General features: G+C 36.5%; 1 protein-coding gene and 1 long non-coding RNA gene across 2 annotated transcripts; one reads left to right on the forward strand and one right to left on the reverse strand.

Annotated features, from left to right (window-relative positions):
- Positions 1–4992: 4992 nt before the first annotated feature.
- LOC114425928 lies at positions 4993–6264 on the forward strand. The gene is made up of 3 exons (XR_003669316.1): positions 4993–5385; positions 5489–5579; positions 6153–6264. It is a non-coding gene; the product is annotated as an uncharacterized LOC114425928 (long non-coding RNA).
- A 5509-nt stretch (positions 6265–11773) lies between these two features.
- On the reverse strand, positions 11774–14399 carry LOC114368170. Its single transcript, XM_028325510.1, has 2 exons — positions 12745–14399; positions 11774–12587 (listed from the first exon to the last, which is right to left on the reverse strand). Exons 1-2 carry the CDS (start codon positions 14397–14399, stop codon positions 11774–11776), a joined length of 2469 nt encoding a protein of 822 aa, XP_028181311.1.
- Positions 14400–16967: the final 2568 nt, after the last annotated feature.

Genomic DNA, 16967 nt, shown 5'->3' on the forward strand with positions numbered 1-16967 from the left:
TCATTGAAAGCTATAGCAAGTTCGTTAATTAATAAATAAATAAATCCACACAGTTTATATAAGAATTTTACAGCATCATATTCCTTGAGAAGAACCTATTATGGTATGAACATTTTGTTGAAATATAAACTTGATTTGGGCCTAAATTAATTATTTGGTTCCTTGGACTTAGTTATTTTGGGCTTAAGTAATTATGGGTCATGTTTCTAGAGAATTCTTGTAGTGTTTGGAGTGTCTAGATATTTCTTATGGTTGTAATATTCTCTAGAATACTCTTTGGATCTCTAGAGTTGAGAACTCTCTAGAATTAGTGTGTTTAGAGTTCTCCTTAGAGTAGTATAAATAGAGATGTAATCCTACACATTTGTATCAAGCAAAAATACAAAGTTCTCTCCTCCATAAAGAATTTTCCTTCCTATCAAGTTTCTATTCAAAGTCTCCAATATTCCTAAACATTTTTCCTAAACATAAAAAGCCTTATTTCCAACAAAGTGGTATCAGAGCTTCAAGATCCTCAAAAGATGGCGAATGGAGGTTTTCCTTTCCAAATGCTGATGCTCACAAAGAACAACTATGATAATTGGAGTATCAAGATGAAGGCGCTACTAGGAGCTCAAGATGTGTGGGTTATCGTAGAGAATGGCTTCGAGGAGCAAGATGAAGTCTCGCTAAGCCAAGGTGTAAAGGAGACGTTGAAGGAGTCAAGAAAGAGAGACAAGAAAGCTCTCTTTCTCATTTATCAATCGGTGGATGAAGATACATTTAAGAAGATATCCAACGCAACGACGGCCAAAGAAGCATGGGATAAGCTTCAAACTTGCAACAAAGGAGTTGAGCAGGTAAAAAAGAGTCGTCTTCAAACTCTTAGAGGTGACTTTGAGCGTTTGTTTATGGAGGAGTCCGAGTCAATTTCTGATTATTTTTCTCGAGTATTGGCCGTAGTCAATCAACTTAAAAGAAATGGTGAAGATGTTGATGAGGTGAAGGTCATGGAAAAAATACTTCGAACTTTAAATCCAAGTTTTGACTTCATTGTTACCAACATTGAAGAAAACAAGGATTTAAAGACCATGACTATTGAGCAACTCATGAGTTCCTTACAAGCATACGAAGGAAAACAAAAGAGAAAAATTAAACAAAAGGAGGCTACGGAGCAACTACTACAACTCAACGTAAAGGAAGCAAACTATGCAAATTACAAGAGCCAAAGAGGACGAGGTCGCGGCCAAGATCGTGGACGTGGACGAGGACATGGAGGAGAAGGAAGAGGTGGTTACAACAACCACTCCAACAAATTCAACAATGGAGAAAGAAGTTGGAATCCACAAGTAACAAGAGGTTGTGGAAGAGGAAATTCATGGTCGAGGTATGACAAATCACAAATCAAGTGCTTCAATTGCAACAAGATTGGTCACTACGCATCCGAGTGTAGATTCTCGAAGAAGGTTGAAGAGAAAGCTAACTTTGTAGAAGAAAAAGGCGGAGAAGAAGAAACTTTGCTACTCGTGTGCCAAAACAAATTTGAAGAGAAAAGAAACAAGTGCGGCGATCAAAGCATGTTCGTGGAGATCAATGAAGCGGCAACTGGCGATGTCTCATTTGGAGACGACTCAAAGATACCAGTCAAAGGCAAAGGTAAAATTCTCATACGTTTGAAGAATGGGAGTCATCAATTCATATCCAATGTCTACTATGTGCCTAACATGAAGAATAATATTTTGAGCTTGGGACAATTATTAGAGAAAGGCTATGACATCCATTTGAAAGAACATAGTCTTTTCTTAAGAGATTGTAGACATAACTTGATTGCTAAGGTGCCTATGTCAAAGAATAGAATGTTCCTCTTGAACATTCAAAATGATGTGGCAAAGTGTCTCAAGGCTTGCTATACCGACTCTTCGTGGCTATGGCATCTACGATTCGGTCACCTCAACTTCGACGGTCTAGAACGTTTAGTGAAGAAGGAGATGGTGAGAGGCTTGCCTAGCATCAACCACCCAAACCAACTTTGCGAAGGATGTCTAATTGGGAAGCAATTTCGTAAAAGTTTTCCAAAGGAATCAACAACAAGAGCAACAAAGCCGCTAGAGCTCATACACACCGATGTCTATGGACCAATCAAACCCAATTCATTTGGTAAGAATAAGTACTTTCTCCTCTTTATTGATGATTATTCCAGAAAAACCTGGGTTTATTTCTTGAAGGAGAAATCAGAAGTGTTTGAAAACTTTAAGAAGTTCAAAGCCCTCGTGGAGAAAGAAAGTGGTTTTTCCATCAAGGCCATGAGATCTGATCGAGGAGGAGAGTTCACTTCAAATAAGTTCAACAAATATTGTGAAGACCATGGAATCCGTCGCCCACTGACAGTGCCAAGATCGCCACAACAAAATGGAGTAGCAGAGAGAAAGAACCGGACCATACTTAACATGGTGCGAAGCATGCTCAAGAGTAAGAAGATGCCGAAGGAGTTTTGGGCTGAAGCAGTGGCATGTGCAGTTTACCTAACAAACCGTTCCCTAATAAGAAGCATGCATGAGAAGACACCACAAGAAGCATGGAGTGGAAGGAAGCCCGGGATTTCTCACCTCAAAGTGTTTGGAAGCATTGCCTATACCCATGTTCCAGACGAAAAGAGGACAAAGCTCGATGATAAAAGTGAGAAGTACGTGTTTGTGGGTTACGACTCAAGATCCAAGGGGTACAAGCTCTATAATCCAAATAGTAGAAAGATCATCATAAGTCGCGACGTGGAGTTCGACGAAGAAGATTGTTGGGATTGGAGTGTTCAAGAAGATAAGTATGATTTTCTTCCTTATTTTGAAGAAGATGATGAAATTGAACAACCAATCATAGAGGAACATATTACACCACCTGCCTCACCGACACCAAGGCTGGATGAAACAAGTTCAAGTGAGAGGACACCGCGACTAAGGAGCATTGAAGAGATTTATGAGGTAACCAAAAACCTAAACGACATTAACCTCTTTTGTCTTTTTGGTGATTGTGAGCCTCTAAGCTATCAAGAAGCGGCGGAAAACATAAAGTGGAAAGACGCCATGGACGAAGAAATCAAGTCAATCACGAAGAATGATACGTGGGAACTTACTACACTTCCACGAGGACACAAAGCAATTGGAGTAAGATGGGTGTACAAGGCAAAGAAGAATGCTAAAGGAGAAGTGGAGAGATACAAAGCAAGATTGGTGGCTAAAGGCTATAGTCAAAGACAAGGAATTGACTATGATGAGGTATTTGCTCCTGTTGCTCGTCTTGAAACTATTAGACTGATCATTTCTTTGGCAGCCCAAAATAAATGGAAGATCTATCAAATGGATGTGAAGTCAGCCTTCTTGAATGGTTTTCTCGAAGAAGAAGTCTATATTGAGCAACCACTAGGCTATGAAGTAAAAGGGCAAGAAGAAAAAGTCTTGAAGTTGAAAAAGGCGTTGTACGGTCTCAAGCAAGCACCGAGAGCTTGGAATGTTCGAATCGACAAGTACTTTCAAGACAAGAACTTCATCAAGTGTCTATATGAGCATGCACTCTATATCAAAGCGCAAAGTGGAGATATTTTGATTGTGTGTTTGTATGTAGATGACTTGATCTTTACAGGGAACAATCCAAGCATGTTCAAAGAGTTCAAGAAAGATATGTCAAATGAATTTGAGATGACGGATATGGGGCTCATGGCATATTATCTCGGCATCGAAGTAAAACAAGAAGACAAAGGAATTTTCATCACCCAAGAAGGCTATGCCAAAGAAGTCCTTAAGAAGTTCAAGATGGAGGACGCCAATCCAGTTGGCACCCCGATGGAATGTGGCAGCAAGTTGAGCAAGCATGAAAAAGGAGAGAATGTGGATCCAACTCTTTACAAAAGTTTGGTTAGAAGTTTACGTTACTTGGCATGTACAAGGCCGGATATTCTCTATGCTGTAGGAGTAGTAAGTCGCTACATGGAAGCTCCAACCACAACTCACTTCAAGGCGGCAAAGAGAATCCTTCGATACATCAAAGGTACAACAAACTTTGGCTTGCACTATTACTCTTCTGACAATTATAACATTGTTGGCTATAGTGATAGCGATTGGAGTGGAGACTTGGATGATAGAAAGAGCACTACTGGTTTTGTGTTCTTTATGGGAGATACTGCTTTCACTTGGATATCAAAGAAGCAACCAATAGTCACACTATCAACTTGTGAAGCCGAGTATGTCGCGGCCACATCATGCGTTTGTCATGCAATTTGGCTAAGGAACTTGTTGAAAGAGATAAAAATGCCACAAGAAGAACCTATGGAAATATGTGTTGACAATAAATCAGCACTCGCTTTGGCAAAGAATCTAGTCTTTCATGAAAGAAGTAAGCACATTGACACTCGTTACCACTTCATAAGAGAATGCATTGAGAAGAAGGAGGTAAAGTTGAAGTATGTGATGTCTCAAGATCAAGCTGCCGACATTTTCACAAAGCCACTCAAGTTGGAAACTTTCGTGAAGCTAAGGAGTATGCTTGGAGTCACAAATCAAGTTTAAGGGGGGATGTTGAAATATAAACTTGATTTGGGCCTAAATTAATTATTTGGTTCCTTGGACTTAGTTATTTTGGGCTTAAGTAATTATGGGTCATGTTTCTAGAGAATTCTTGTAGTGTTTGGAGTGTTAGATATTTCTTATGGTTGTAATATTCTCTAGAATACTCTTTGGATCTCTAGAGTTGAGAACTCTCTAGAATTAGTGTGTCTAGAGTTCTCCTTAGAGTAGTATAAATAGAGATGTAATCCTACACATTTGTATCAAGCAAAAATACAAAGTTCTCTCCTTCATAAAGAATTTTCCTTCCTATGAAGTTTCTATTCAAAGTCTCCAATATTCCTAAACACTTTTCCTAAACATAAAAAGCCTTATTTCCAACACATTTGAATATTTCTCCCAATAGTAAGTGGCCAAATCAATGCTTAAGGAGCAAATGTTTTTCGCGAAGGTTGGCTTTTGTGATAGAAAAAGTTCAATTTCTCTGCCCTCAATTTACACTATCTCGGACACTTATATTACCCAACCTTTTTAAAATAAGAATTGCTCGAAAAGAATCAAGATTTGTGAGAGCTGCAGACTGTAGTAGAATAGTGATCAGGCAATGGAGGACAACTAGGTTATTTCTCACTCCAGGCAACTTCTTTTTCAATACTATCATATTAAACAGGGATAATGGTTGATGGCAACCAATAAAATACTGGTTTAGAATGTAGAGACTAAGGGAAATCAAGAAAGCTAGGAGGTTTTATTGAATATTCTCTTCCTATGCTGGATCAGTGGAACTCAAAAGTAAAGAGGAGGAATGGTAGTATGTGAGTTTCAATGTGGCCCTTTGGGCCCTCCATAAAATGTGAGTTTCAATGTTTCTTTTCCTTCTTTGTCTCCTTATAAGACTCTTCAAATTTCTGAATTTCTTTTTCTTCAGAATTTACACCCTCTCTCTACGCTTTCAGATTGACACATCTAGGGCAGGACCATCACTATCCAAATGCATTAGACTCTGGCGTTTTGTTCTGAGTAGAAAGGGATTTCTTCTATCGGCAGGTTTGTATGTTTTTTTTTTTTTTTTGTTAAACGATGAGTAAATGATGATTATGGTTCTAGATGGCATTTGTAGTCTCATTATTTTTCTTTTCTTCTTTTTGGTTGTTGCATGCTCAAACGGAACACATACAATTGGATTCCTTGGCCTCCATTCCTTTTGTGATTTTTTGTGGGTTTAAAATCTAAGTTACAAAATGTTTTTTTGTATTTGAATTTTTCCTTTTCTAGATTTGAATTTGCATCTGATTGTTTTAGGCTTGACTTGTGCCCAGATATGGTATCGATGGTGACCGATTCTTTGTGGACGCATTGTGGCTTTGTAATTTTTCTTCCAATAGTCCGTAGGTGAAATTGGGAATTAGAAGTTTTATTTGTAATTTTCTTCCACTATTTATCTGTTAATTTTATGCTTTACTTCTCTTTATCTATTGCTCAAGTTGGGACCCATATTTAAGAGCCTTTCCTTCAACAACTAAATGGTATTTATCAATCTCTACTTCATTTGAATATGATGAAGTTCAGAGTGTATCAAGAGTCCACTAATCTTATTTTGTCTACTCATTTGTTTTGCAGTTTTTCATAGGGAAAGAGCTCATAAGCACTTGATGGATGATGAAGACGATGAGAATCTAAAGTGCAATCATTCTTCAAGTAACACTACATTTTTTAGTAATTAAATATATGAAAAATGGTGAATCAAGTGTGCAAAGAGTTATTAATATTTTTTCTATCTTTCTTATACATATATACCTGTAGCAGGATTTGAACTTTACAACAAGATTAAAGTTTAATATATCTCTCCCTCATTGAATACAACACCGCTTGGAAACTTTCATCTCCTTTTCTTCCATTTGAATAAAAAAAAATTCACAGTTTGAAGTTTGTACCAGACCATTTTTCTTTGCTACATTATTTCCCTTGCAAATTTGACGTGATAAAAAATGCTTGTAGCCCTGAAGTGCTATTAATTAATTTTTGTTCTCTTAAAGGTTCATATCCATAATTTTGAAATCTTCAGGTAGTAGGATTTGTAATTTGAAATTTATTTCTTATTAATATGATGTTTTTATTTGTTTCGTATGATATGAATTTGGTTGCGGATAAGACATCATCTTCTGTGGAATTTTTTGAATGAGAATGGTCACTGGGGACACTTGGTATGCAGATAGCAGGAAAATCTAGCTGCAACATAACTTAATCTGAATTTTAAGATGGAAACAGTAAGGAATCTCCATAGATTTAATATATTGAAGCAGAATTACGAAGTAAAATTTAATATATGAAATTAAAAGTTCATTCTATCTTTTGAAATTATCTTCTATATTAGTCTTGCTAAATTTTAGTTATGTGGAATTTGGAATATAATGAATGAGCATAAAATTTTATTTCTCTAACTTTTTCTTCAAACTTTATAACCTTAAACTCATGTATTTCAATCTTTTTAGCTACATATTATTTTATGATTATTAAGATTATGCATCCAGCAAAATCAATAATGTTCACGATGCTGTCATGATTTTAAATGCAAGTCCTATTGAGAATGACCATGGAGTTTGTACTTTGTTTCATAATTTTTTTATTCCAAAAGATGCAGCGGTAACATGTAAGATTGAAATTAATTGTTTTTTAAGGTTGAATGACATTTCAATTTTAATATTTTTTAATTCTTTTGTCTACTTATGAATGAAAAAGATTAAAGTTAACATTGAAAATGATCCAAATGTATTTCTTGTTGATAGACTTGTTTTATTGAGTAGATTTTCATGTGTAGCTTGTTCCTATCTATTGTCCAAATGATCCAAATGTATTATTTTCTCTATAAATATTGTGTGGATAGCCTGTTCATGTACCTCTCTTTAGGATTAGGTTTTCTACTTAGTTGTTCTGAATAACTCAGAATAGTTAGCTTAATGTTTTAAGTTGTGGGTTGATCAGTTTTTTCATATTCCTAATATCATTTGGCATCTATTCACTATACTTTATGTAGCAACCTGCTAACTAAAATCCATTGGCTAATTGTAACATCACAAGGAGAAGCCAGTGTATCAGGATGTACCCGGGTGCTGAGTTAATCAATTTTTGCACAGGCTGATGAGTTCCAGGTGGATACACGAGAAGGTACAATTTATGATGCAAAAAGAAGGCTTTGTTTCTAGATATTGAATGACACTGTGATGAATTATTTGATTTGGTTTCATGGGTAAAATTTAAAATTGTTGGCCTTTGATTTCCCATTGTTGCAGGCTTTGCAGCAGCAAGTGTCCAAGGTTTTCAAATACCCATGCATGAATTCAGCCATGTGAGGCCAATTTGGTATGCATTTGAGTTGGTTGTCTGAATTGATCAAGATAGTTAGTCTTTTGCCTTGCAGATTAGTTAACACAGGGGTTTCATGTGACTGATAAGGAGGATGAGACTATGAAACATTTTCTTTTTGCTTTTTTCCTTATACCAATTGAATATATAACAAAAGACAGTTGTAAGTTAGCAAAGCTTACTTTTTCTCTTGGAGAGATGGACTGGATTGAGGCCTATTCCCACCAGATTAGCAGCTCTAATTTATCTGATGTACAACACTTAGTTTATACGGATAATTGAATAAGATCTTGTTAAAGAAACAAAAAAAAACATGCTTTCACTGTTTTTTATAACAATCATGTTCTGGGCTGGCTTGAATTGCATAAATACAAGAGCATTTACCATAACATATACAGATATACCGTTTTATACACGATCAGAAAACGACTGACAGTTTTAAAATCATTTATGCTCTCTGAAACTTTTTTATGGGAGCACATCATATGAAAAATGAAAGTGTGAGAAGGACAATTTTTTATTGATCATATAATTAAAATGAATTCTTAAAATTAAAACTAATTAAAATAATTTAGATATTCATGTATGATAACAAAAAGAAAGAAGATATTTTGGTATCATATTTCATGTCGCAAAAAATGTTATAGATTGGTGAGGATAAAATAATTTTAGTTATCATCGCATACAAATTGCCATTATTTGTTTGAGTTATCGAAGTGCATTTCAATTATGAGAATTTTACCTTATATAAGTTTCAATTGCATTAAACAAAATATAGTTCCCTTATTAAAATGAATTTTTAAATCCTTTATATTATTGTGATCCAACCTTTCAATATTTCAATAAAATTACTTCAGACTTTTCTTTAAATTATTTGGCTATGCAACTGTTTAAATTTTAAAAAGAAAATTCAAATATAATTCTTTCTAAAAATTATATTAGTTATCATTCAACTGGTTGACTAAATAAAAACTTATATATATATATATATATATATATATATATATATATATATATATATATATATATATATATATATTTAAATATGAGCACTTTTAAATATTTTTTTCTGAAAGAAACAATGAAAAAAAAAGTTAACTAAAATCCCTGTGCATCGCAGGGGTAAACCAACAAGTTTATAACAAACCTAACTAATTACCTACTCTCTCAGTTTATAATGTGATACATGCTATTTCTTTTTCCCTGGTAGATATTAATTACATAGTAATATACTAATATAATATAATTTATATTATATTTCACATTTATATTTTATCCCATTGTTATTTCATCAACATTAATCATAGTTTTTTTTCTTAGGATTTATTTTCAAAAGGATGAACTGTGGCATCTTTTTCTCAGAATTTGAATAGCAGAAGAATACATGAAATGAAACTAATTTTTCAAATTCAAATAACCTAATCCCCGTGAACACAAGAAGCAAAATGTTCATGACAGAAAAAACAGTTACATAGATCCATTGGACATCAATAACGGAATGACCATTTCAGTATAACAACAAAATGATCAAATTAGAAAGCATGTGATATGTTATTTCATACGAAATGAATTAAGTGACAACTAATAATAATGACCAATCTACATCTGGTGGAATTAAGTATGAGAAAGATGAATAAAACAGTAAATAACAGATAAAAACAGTGGGAAGAAATGGATGAAATAGTGGAATTGTATTATGGTAGGACAATTACAATCTCAACAGCTGAAGGAATAAAAGATAATAATCTGATAGTGTACTACCAGATCCCAAATCACTGATTCAGTGACCCTACCAAATAACAGAATTCTTTTCCTGCCCACTACTGCTCAATACTACTACTTATATAGTACTATTTTGATGTATCCTCTGCCACCTCATCATTCTTTTTCCCTTTTCCATTCTTCCTCGTATACACTCTCCAAACCTTGGGCCTATTAACATTCTCATCAAGGCCCACTTCCTTACTAAGGTTTCTATCAATTCCATCCTCCTTAGCAACAACCTTGTCCTCAAGGTTAAAATCTGGAAACTGTCCTCTAATGAACGCATCATCTTCCCAAGTCACATCATCACTGGACTTGTGCTTCCACTGAACAAGACTTTGAGGCACAGATACTCCTCCTTGAGTGATAGTGCGTGAACCAATGACCTTCTCAGGATAAAATTCATCCATATCAGTAACCTCTAGCTCTGTGGGTAGATCCCCTTGCACAGAATAATCACCAATAGCCTTTTTCAACAAGGAGACATGAAAAACTGGATGTATCCTAGACTGTGGAGGTAATTGAAGCTTGTAAGCAACCTCACCCAACCTCTCAATGATCTGAAACGGCCCATAAAACCTTGCAGCCAGTTTAGGATTGATTCTCTTTGCTACAGATTGCTGCCTATGAGGCCTTAACTTAAGAAAAACCCATTCCCCTACTGCAAACTGAACTTCCCTTCTCTTCTTATCTGCATATTTTTTCATTTGTTGTTGTGCTCTCAGCAAATGAGCCTTCAACTGATTCAAAGCCTCGTCTCTTTCACACAGCTCCATAGCTACAGCAACAACTTTGGTCTCATTACTCAAGAAACGGATGATGTTTGGTGGCTGCCTCCCATAGACTACCTCAAAAGGAGTCTTACCAATAGATACATGAAAGGTGGAATTATACCAGAACTCAGCCCATGGAATCCAGTGTGACCATGTCTTTGGTTGTTCAGAAGCAAAACAACGCAAATAACTTTCCAAGCATCTGTTAGTAACTTCAGTCTGGCCATCTGTCTCAGGGTGGTAGGCCGAACTCATCTTCAGTTTAGTGCCCTGCAGTCTGAAAAGCTCCAACCAGAAATGACTCATAAAGAGGGGGTCTCTATCACTAATGATAGACAGAGGAACACCATGAAGCCTGACAATCTCTTTAACAAACAATTCTGCTACAGACTTGGCAGTATAAGGATGTTTCAACAGCAGAAAATGGCTATATTTGGATAGTCTGTCCACTACTACTAGCACAGCCTCAAACCCCTTAGATTTGGGTAAGCCAGTGATAAAATCCAAAGAAAGATCCTCCCAAATGGCATTAGGAATAGGCAAAGGTTGAAGCAAGCCTCCAGGTGCTGTTGCTGCATATTTTTGTCTCTGGCAAGTATCACATGCCCTCACAAAATCTCTAACTCTCTTTTGCATACCTGGCCAATACAGATTAGCTGCCAATCTCCTATAAGTTCTTAGGAACCCTGAATGTCCCCCCATAGGCGTTTCATGAAATTCCTTTAGCAACACGGGAATTGAAGGAGAGTCAGAGGATAACACCAGACGACCCTGATAAAATAAGACATCCTGCCACACAGTGAATCCTGTCTTAGCTCCAGGATTCCTTTTGAGTTCTTCCACTGTTTTCTTCAATACAGGGTCCTGCCTAACCTCTTGCAGCAATTGCTCTCCATCCAACCATGTGGGATATGATAACATCACAGCCAGCTCCATATCACCATGGCATCTTGACAAAGCATCAGCAGCCTTATTCTCTAATCCAAGCTTATATTTTACTTCAAATTGATAACCTAGAAGCTTAGCCAACCAACATTGTTGATCAGGTGAAGTTACTCTTTGTTGCAGGAAATGTTTCAAGCTTTTATGATCTGTATAAACCACAAAAGGTTTGCCCAAAAGATAGTGCCTCCAATGTTGGATTGCAAGCACCAAGGCCATAAGCTCCTTTTCATACACAGACTTTGTCAAATTCCCATCAGATAAAGCTTTGCTGAAGAAAGCTATTGGTTGTCTCTTTTGCATCAGAACTGCACCAATGCCCCTTCCTGCAGCATCACACTCCACTTCGAACGGCACAGAAAAATCTGGCAATCCCAGCACTGGAGGTGTAGTCATAATCTATTTAAGTAACTTGAAAGCAACTAAAGCTTCTTTTCCCCACACAAAATTGTTCTTCTTAGTTAATTCAGTTAAAGGTTTGGCAATTTTGCCATAATCCTTAATGAATTTTCTGTAATACCCAGTGAGCCCTAAAAAACCACGCACTCCTTTCACATTTTTAGGCTCAGGCCATTCTAATACACATTTAATTTTGTCTGGGTCTACTGCTACCCCATCTCCAGAAATGACATGGCCAAGGTAGTCCACCTGTTTACAACCAAACTTGCATTTAGCTTCATTGGCCACAAAGCAATGAGATTCCAGAACTGACAACACTAATTTCAAATGCTCCAAGTGTTCAGTTTCAGATTTGCTATAAACCAGGATGTCATCAAAAAACACCAATACAAAACTTCTAAGATAGGGTCTGAAAATGTCATTCATTGTAGCCTGAAATGTTGCTAGTGCGTTCATCAACCCAAAAGGCATTACAAGGTACTCATAGTGTCCATTATGAGTCCTAAAAGCAGTTTTATGCATATCATCCTTATGAACACGAATCTGATGATATCCAGCCTTTAAATCTATTTTAGAAAAAATAGTTGCTCCATACAATTCATCCAATAACTCGTCCACAATTGGAATAGGATACTTATCTGGAACAGTGGCTTTGTTTAAGGCTCTATAGTCCACACACATCCTCCAGGACCCATCCTTCTTTTTGACTAAGATAACCGGGCTCGAAAACGTGCTCATGCTGGTCCTAATAACTCCTGCAGCTAGCAACTCCGTCACCTGCTTTCCAATTTCTTTTTTCTGGTGATAAGGATATCTGTAGGGCCTTATGCTCAGGAATTAACTTAATCTGATGCACCTGACTTCTTTCTGGGGGTAGAGTAATTTTTTCCTGAAATACTTCAGAAAATTGACTTAGTAATTTGGTCAATTCCATCTGTCCAGCTTCTTGAGCAATATCCCTCTCTTCCTACTGAGTCCACCACCAACCTTCACCTCCCCTTCTATGCTTATCCTCTAAAAAGGAGTGTAAGCAGCTCTGCTTTTCCTGTATACGGCCCTGAGCTTGTAAGTTTACCATTCTTCCCTCGTGCATAAACTGCATTGATAGATCCTTCCAATCCATCACCACTTTCCCCAAAGTGCTCAACCAAGACACTCCCAGCACCACGTCTAAACCTCCCAGCTCTAACACCAACGCATCCACATGAAAAACTTGGGGCCCCAAATCAATTTGAACTCCTTCACATATTCCCTTTGAAAGAACCTTATGACCATCACCTAGCTTGATGTTCTTAGCTGCCATAGGGGTCACAAGTAACCCTAATGCTGTAGTGATTTCTGGGGAGATGAAATTATGGCTAGCTCCACTGTCAATTAAAACCATCACATCAATACTAGCAATTTTTCCACAAATCTTCATCGTATTATACTCCCCCATGCTACCCATCACTCCAATCAGATTGCATTCCGCCTCTGTCTCCTCTCCCTCTCCCTCCCCCTCCGTTTCAGTGGCTTCAAGAGAAACAATTTCCCCTTCCTCGTTCAGCTCTTCCCCTTCTCCTAAAATCAGAACACGCATTGCTCGTTCAGGACACTTGTGGAGCGTGGGATGGTACTTCCCTCCACACTTAAAACACAACCCCTTGGCTCTTCGTTCAGCTATTTCATCACTCTGAACGCCGCGAACTCCCTTCCACCGTTCCGACGACAGCGTACGACGGTCATTTTCCCCTTTTCGTCCTGTTGAATTCATTGAGGACGTGGGATTTGTATTTGACCCGGTAGAACCCGTTTTCTGACTTGGAGCGTACCCACCCGAATTAGAGCGGGTAAAATCTTTGTGGATCGGGTTAGACCCATTTCGAGATTTAGACAGCAGCCCATTGGGCTCACTACGGCTCATACGATTCTTCCCATAGTAACGATCTCCTTCATCGTCTTCTTCCTTCAGTTCCTCTTCAACATCTTTGGCCATCCTCATCACTTGCATACGATTCTGCGGGTTCAACGTTCGCACCCGCCGCCGAATCGGTTGTTTCAAGCCACTCATGAAATAACCCAAGTACTGCTCCTCCGGTAAACGACCCACCTGAGAAGAAAGCAGCTCAAATGCTTCGACAAACTCTTCTACCGTTCCCGTCTGACGGAGGGTAGACAACTCCTCAAACGGATTTTCCAATCTTCTACCACCATACCTCGCAATCAAAGCTCTCTTCAGAATTTCCCACGAAAGATCATCCTTTGTTTCCCGTAACAAGTTAAACCAATGGATTGTTGAGCCCTCCATACTCAGGCGAGACAGCTTCACCCGCATTTCATCAGGAGTATTCTGCACGTCGAAATAGATCTCTGCGCGCGTAATCCACGCTACAGGATCTTCCCCTTCAAACACCGAAAGTTTGACCTTCTTTCCGGCGAGGCGAGACTCATTCTGAGTTGAGTCACCAACAGAAGTTTCGCCCTCTGGCGACACTCCCTTCTGACTGATCTGTTTGCTGAGCTCAGTAAGAATTACACTCTGTTGCTGCATCTGTTGAGCATGTTGCTGCATCTGCAGAGCGAGGTCATGCAACGTCGTTGTTACGTTACCCATTTGTGTCTCCAAAGCTTCAATCCGCTCTCCCATTTTGGGTATCCTTGGCATTTACAATTTCTGGTTTCAGGGGGTATTGATCTGGCAGGTCGGACCAATTGGTGGAATTAAGTATGAGAAAGATGAATAAAACAGTAAATAACAGATAAAAACAGTGGGAAGAAATGGATGAAATAGTGGAATTGTATTATGGTAGGACAATTACAATCTCAACAGCTGAAGGAATAAAAGATAATAATCTGATAGTGTACTACCAGATCCCAAATCACTGATTCAGTGACCCTACCAAATAACAGAATTCTTTTCCTGCCCACTACTGCTCAATACTACTACTTATATAGTACTATTTTGATGTATCCTCTGCCACCTCATCATTCTTTTTCCCTTTTCCATTCTTCCTCGTATACACTCTCCAAACCTTGGGCCTATTAACATTCTCATCAAGACCCACTTCCTTACTAAGGTTTCTATCAACATCACAATTTGCTGAGTTCTTTTCTTGCTCTCATTCTTAAACATAAAAAGATTGAACAACCAACATATGGATAGAGTTATATGAGAAATTAAAGTAGCATGCAATTTTGCCACAATTTCTGATATATAGATTGGTATAGAAGACATGCTTCTTACTTCCTATATATTGTCTGCAGTAAAAAATTATTTTATCACACAACATTTTGTGATTCTGAAGAAAGGAACGCATGGAGAAATGTAGGAGATATTAGGCTCCAATCTAGTGTCTACAAAAAGGTATTGCACTACCACACAGTAATGCTAAACCAGTAGTAATTCTAAAGACCTAATATGATTTCCAAAAATTCCAAGACTAAAATTAAATTTAAGGATAGGCGGGCTAAAAAAAATGGGAAGGTGATATAATATTCTTTATAGTCAAGAATTGCAGCCAAATAGAGTCTAAAAAAATATTATCCATATCTCATTAGTAAGTGAACAGAATCTAGTGAATGAATCATTACTCTATTTTTCTTATTTTTCTTCCTATATTAGTATCAACCATGTGTACTGATTCATAGTTAGTTATTTAAGTCCACTATTTCATCCTCTACCACTTTCCTTAATAATCAGAGATGAAGGCTCTAAACCCAACTTGAGAAATGTAGACAATTTTTATTTTCTGAAAAAGGTACACCCAATGATGAGACAATCAAATGATTAGATCAGGATAAATACAGGCACAGGCATAATGAACTATGTAAGTTAATTAAAGTTCAAATCTTTTTTCTCATCATTAGATGTAATTCCTCACTTCTTCCCTTTGAAGCTAACCCTTCACTGAAGTGGAGCTAAATTCCAGCACCATGACACTTCAAATAATGAATAACCAACAACGAACCAGGAAAAATAAACAAAACAAAGCATGGATCGAGTTGTAGCTACCATGCAAAATGATGAATGGAACAGATTTTTCTCCGGTGATTAACGCAATGAAGAAGAGCGCAAAGCGCGAACACTCTCTCGTTAGCCATTTCGAACAAAAAAAATCAACAAAAAGTATCAGCTTTCGAACAAAAAAAATCAGCAAGGGAGCAAGCACTCTAGAATGTAAATCGAGTCTATGGTTTGTTCGATGACGTTTATTTATAGGTATGACTTTTTACCGTTATCTTTACCACCCTGGACTCTACCCCCGTTCTGGAAATTACCGTTATCTTTAGTTTTTTTAGTAGGAATGATGAAAGTGTATCATGGGTTTACAATAATTCATTTATTTTTATTTAATTAATTGAGATAAACCCTCTTGAGTTATGATTAAGTTTAAATATCTTTTGCAGTAAAAAAAAAGTTAAATATTTTTTTATTCTTGTAATTAGTATTTTTTTTATTATTTTATAATTTTTTATTTTAATCTTCACAAATTATGTTTACTTTAAAGACTAAAAGTAAAATAAACATAATTTGTACAAACTAAAAAAAATACAAGGATAAAAAAAATATTAAATTGTAAGGACTAAAAAAATATTTAAACCTTATATTTCAATGTAGTTTTAGTTTATTCAATATTGTAATTATATGGTTTTGGTCCTTCTAGTTTTAATTGTGTAGATTGAGTTCTTGGGCATCACAATTACATGATTTTGGTTTTTCTATCGAGTTTTTATTGACATGATGATGACGATGTGTCAATTGATATGAGGATTTCAAATGGATTAATTGTATTTTTGGTTCATCATCATATTAGAAGATTCAAAAGTATAATTAAGTCATCTCAACATATATGTGTTAGACAACACATCATCATCCAACATTAAGTCAACAAAATGGTTAAATATTCAATGGAAGGCTCATGAAGTGATTAAAATTGTACCATTATAATACTTGAAAAAAAATCTAATTTATTCAATTAGAAAATGTGAGACCAAAATCACATAATGATAATTCCTGAGGGATCAATGCAACTAACAAGATGTTTGTTTTTGTGTCGATATCCACTAACAAGAATATCTATTTACACTCATCTTCCCTAAAACTATAAAAACTTGCTTCTATGTAAATGAATAGGTATGACATGATTTTGTTATTGTACGTGTGTCCATACATACACTAAGATTTCATGTTATAATAATTAAATCTTATAACATG

This window comes from Glycine soja, chromosome 9 (genome assembly GCF_004193775.1).
Source record: "Glycine soja cultivar W05 chromosome 9, ASM419377v2, whole genome shotgun sequence".
In the NCBI taxonomy this organism is placed as follows: domain Eukaryota; kingdom Viridiplantae; phylum Streptophyta; class Magnoliopsida; order Fabales; family Fabaceae; genus Glycine; species Glycine soja.

Coding starts and splice junctions, on each gene's coding strand:
- LOC114368170 (XM_028325510.1), bottom strand. CDS start 14,399: ATGGGAGAGCGGATTGAAGCTTTGGAGACACAAATGGGTAACGTAACA. Junction 12,588..12,744: donor GAAGGTTGGTGGTGGACTCA/GTAGGAAGAGAG, acceptor AAGGCCCTACAG/ATATCCTTATCACCAGAAAA.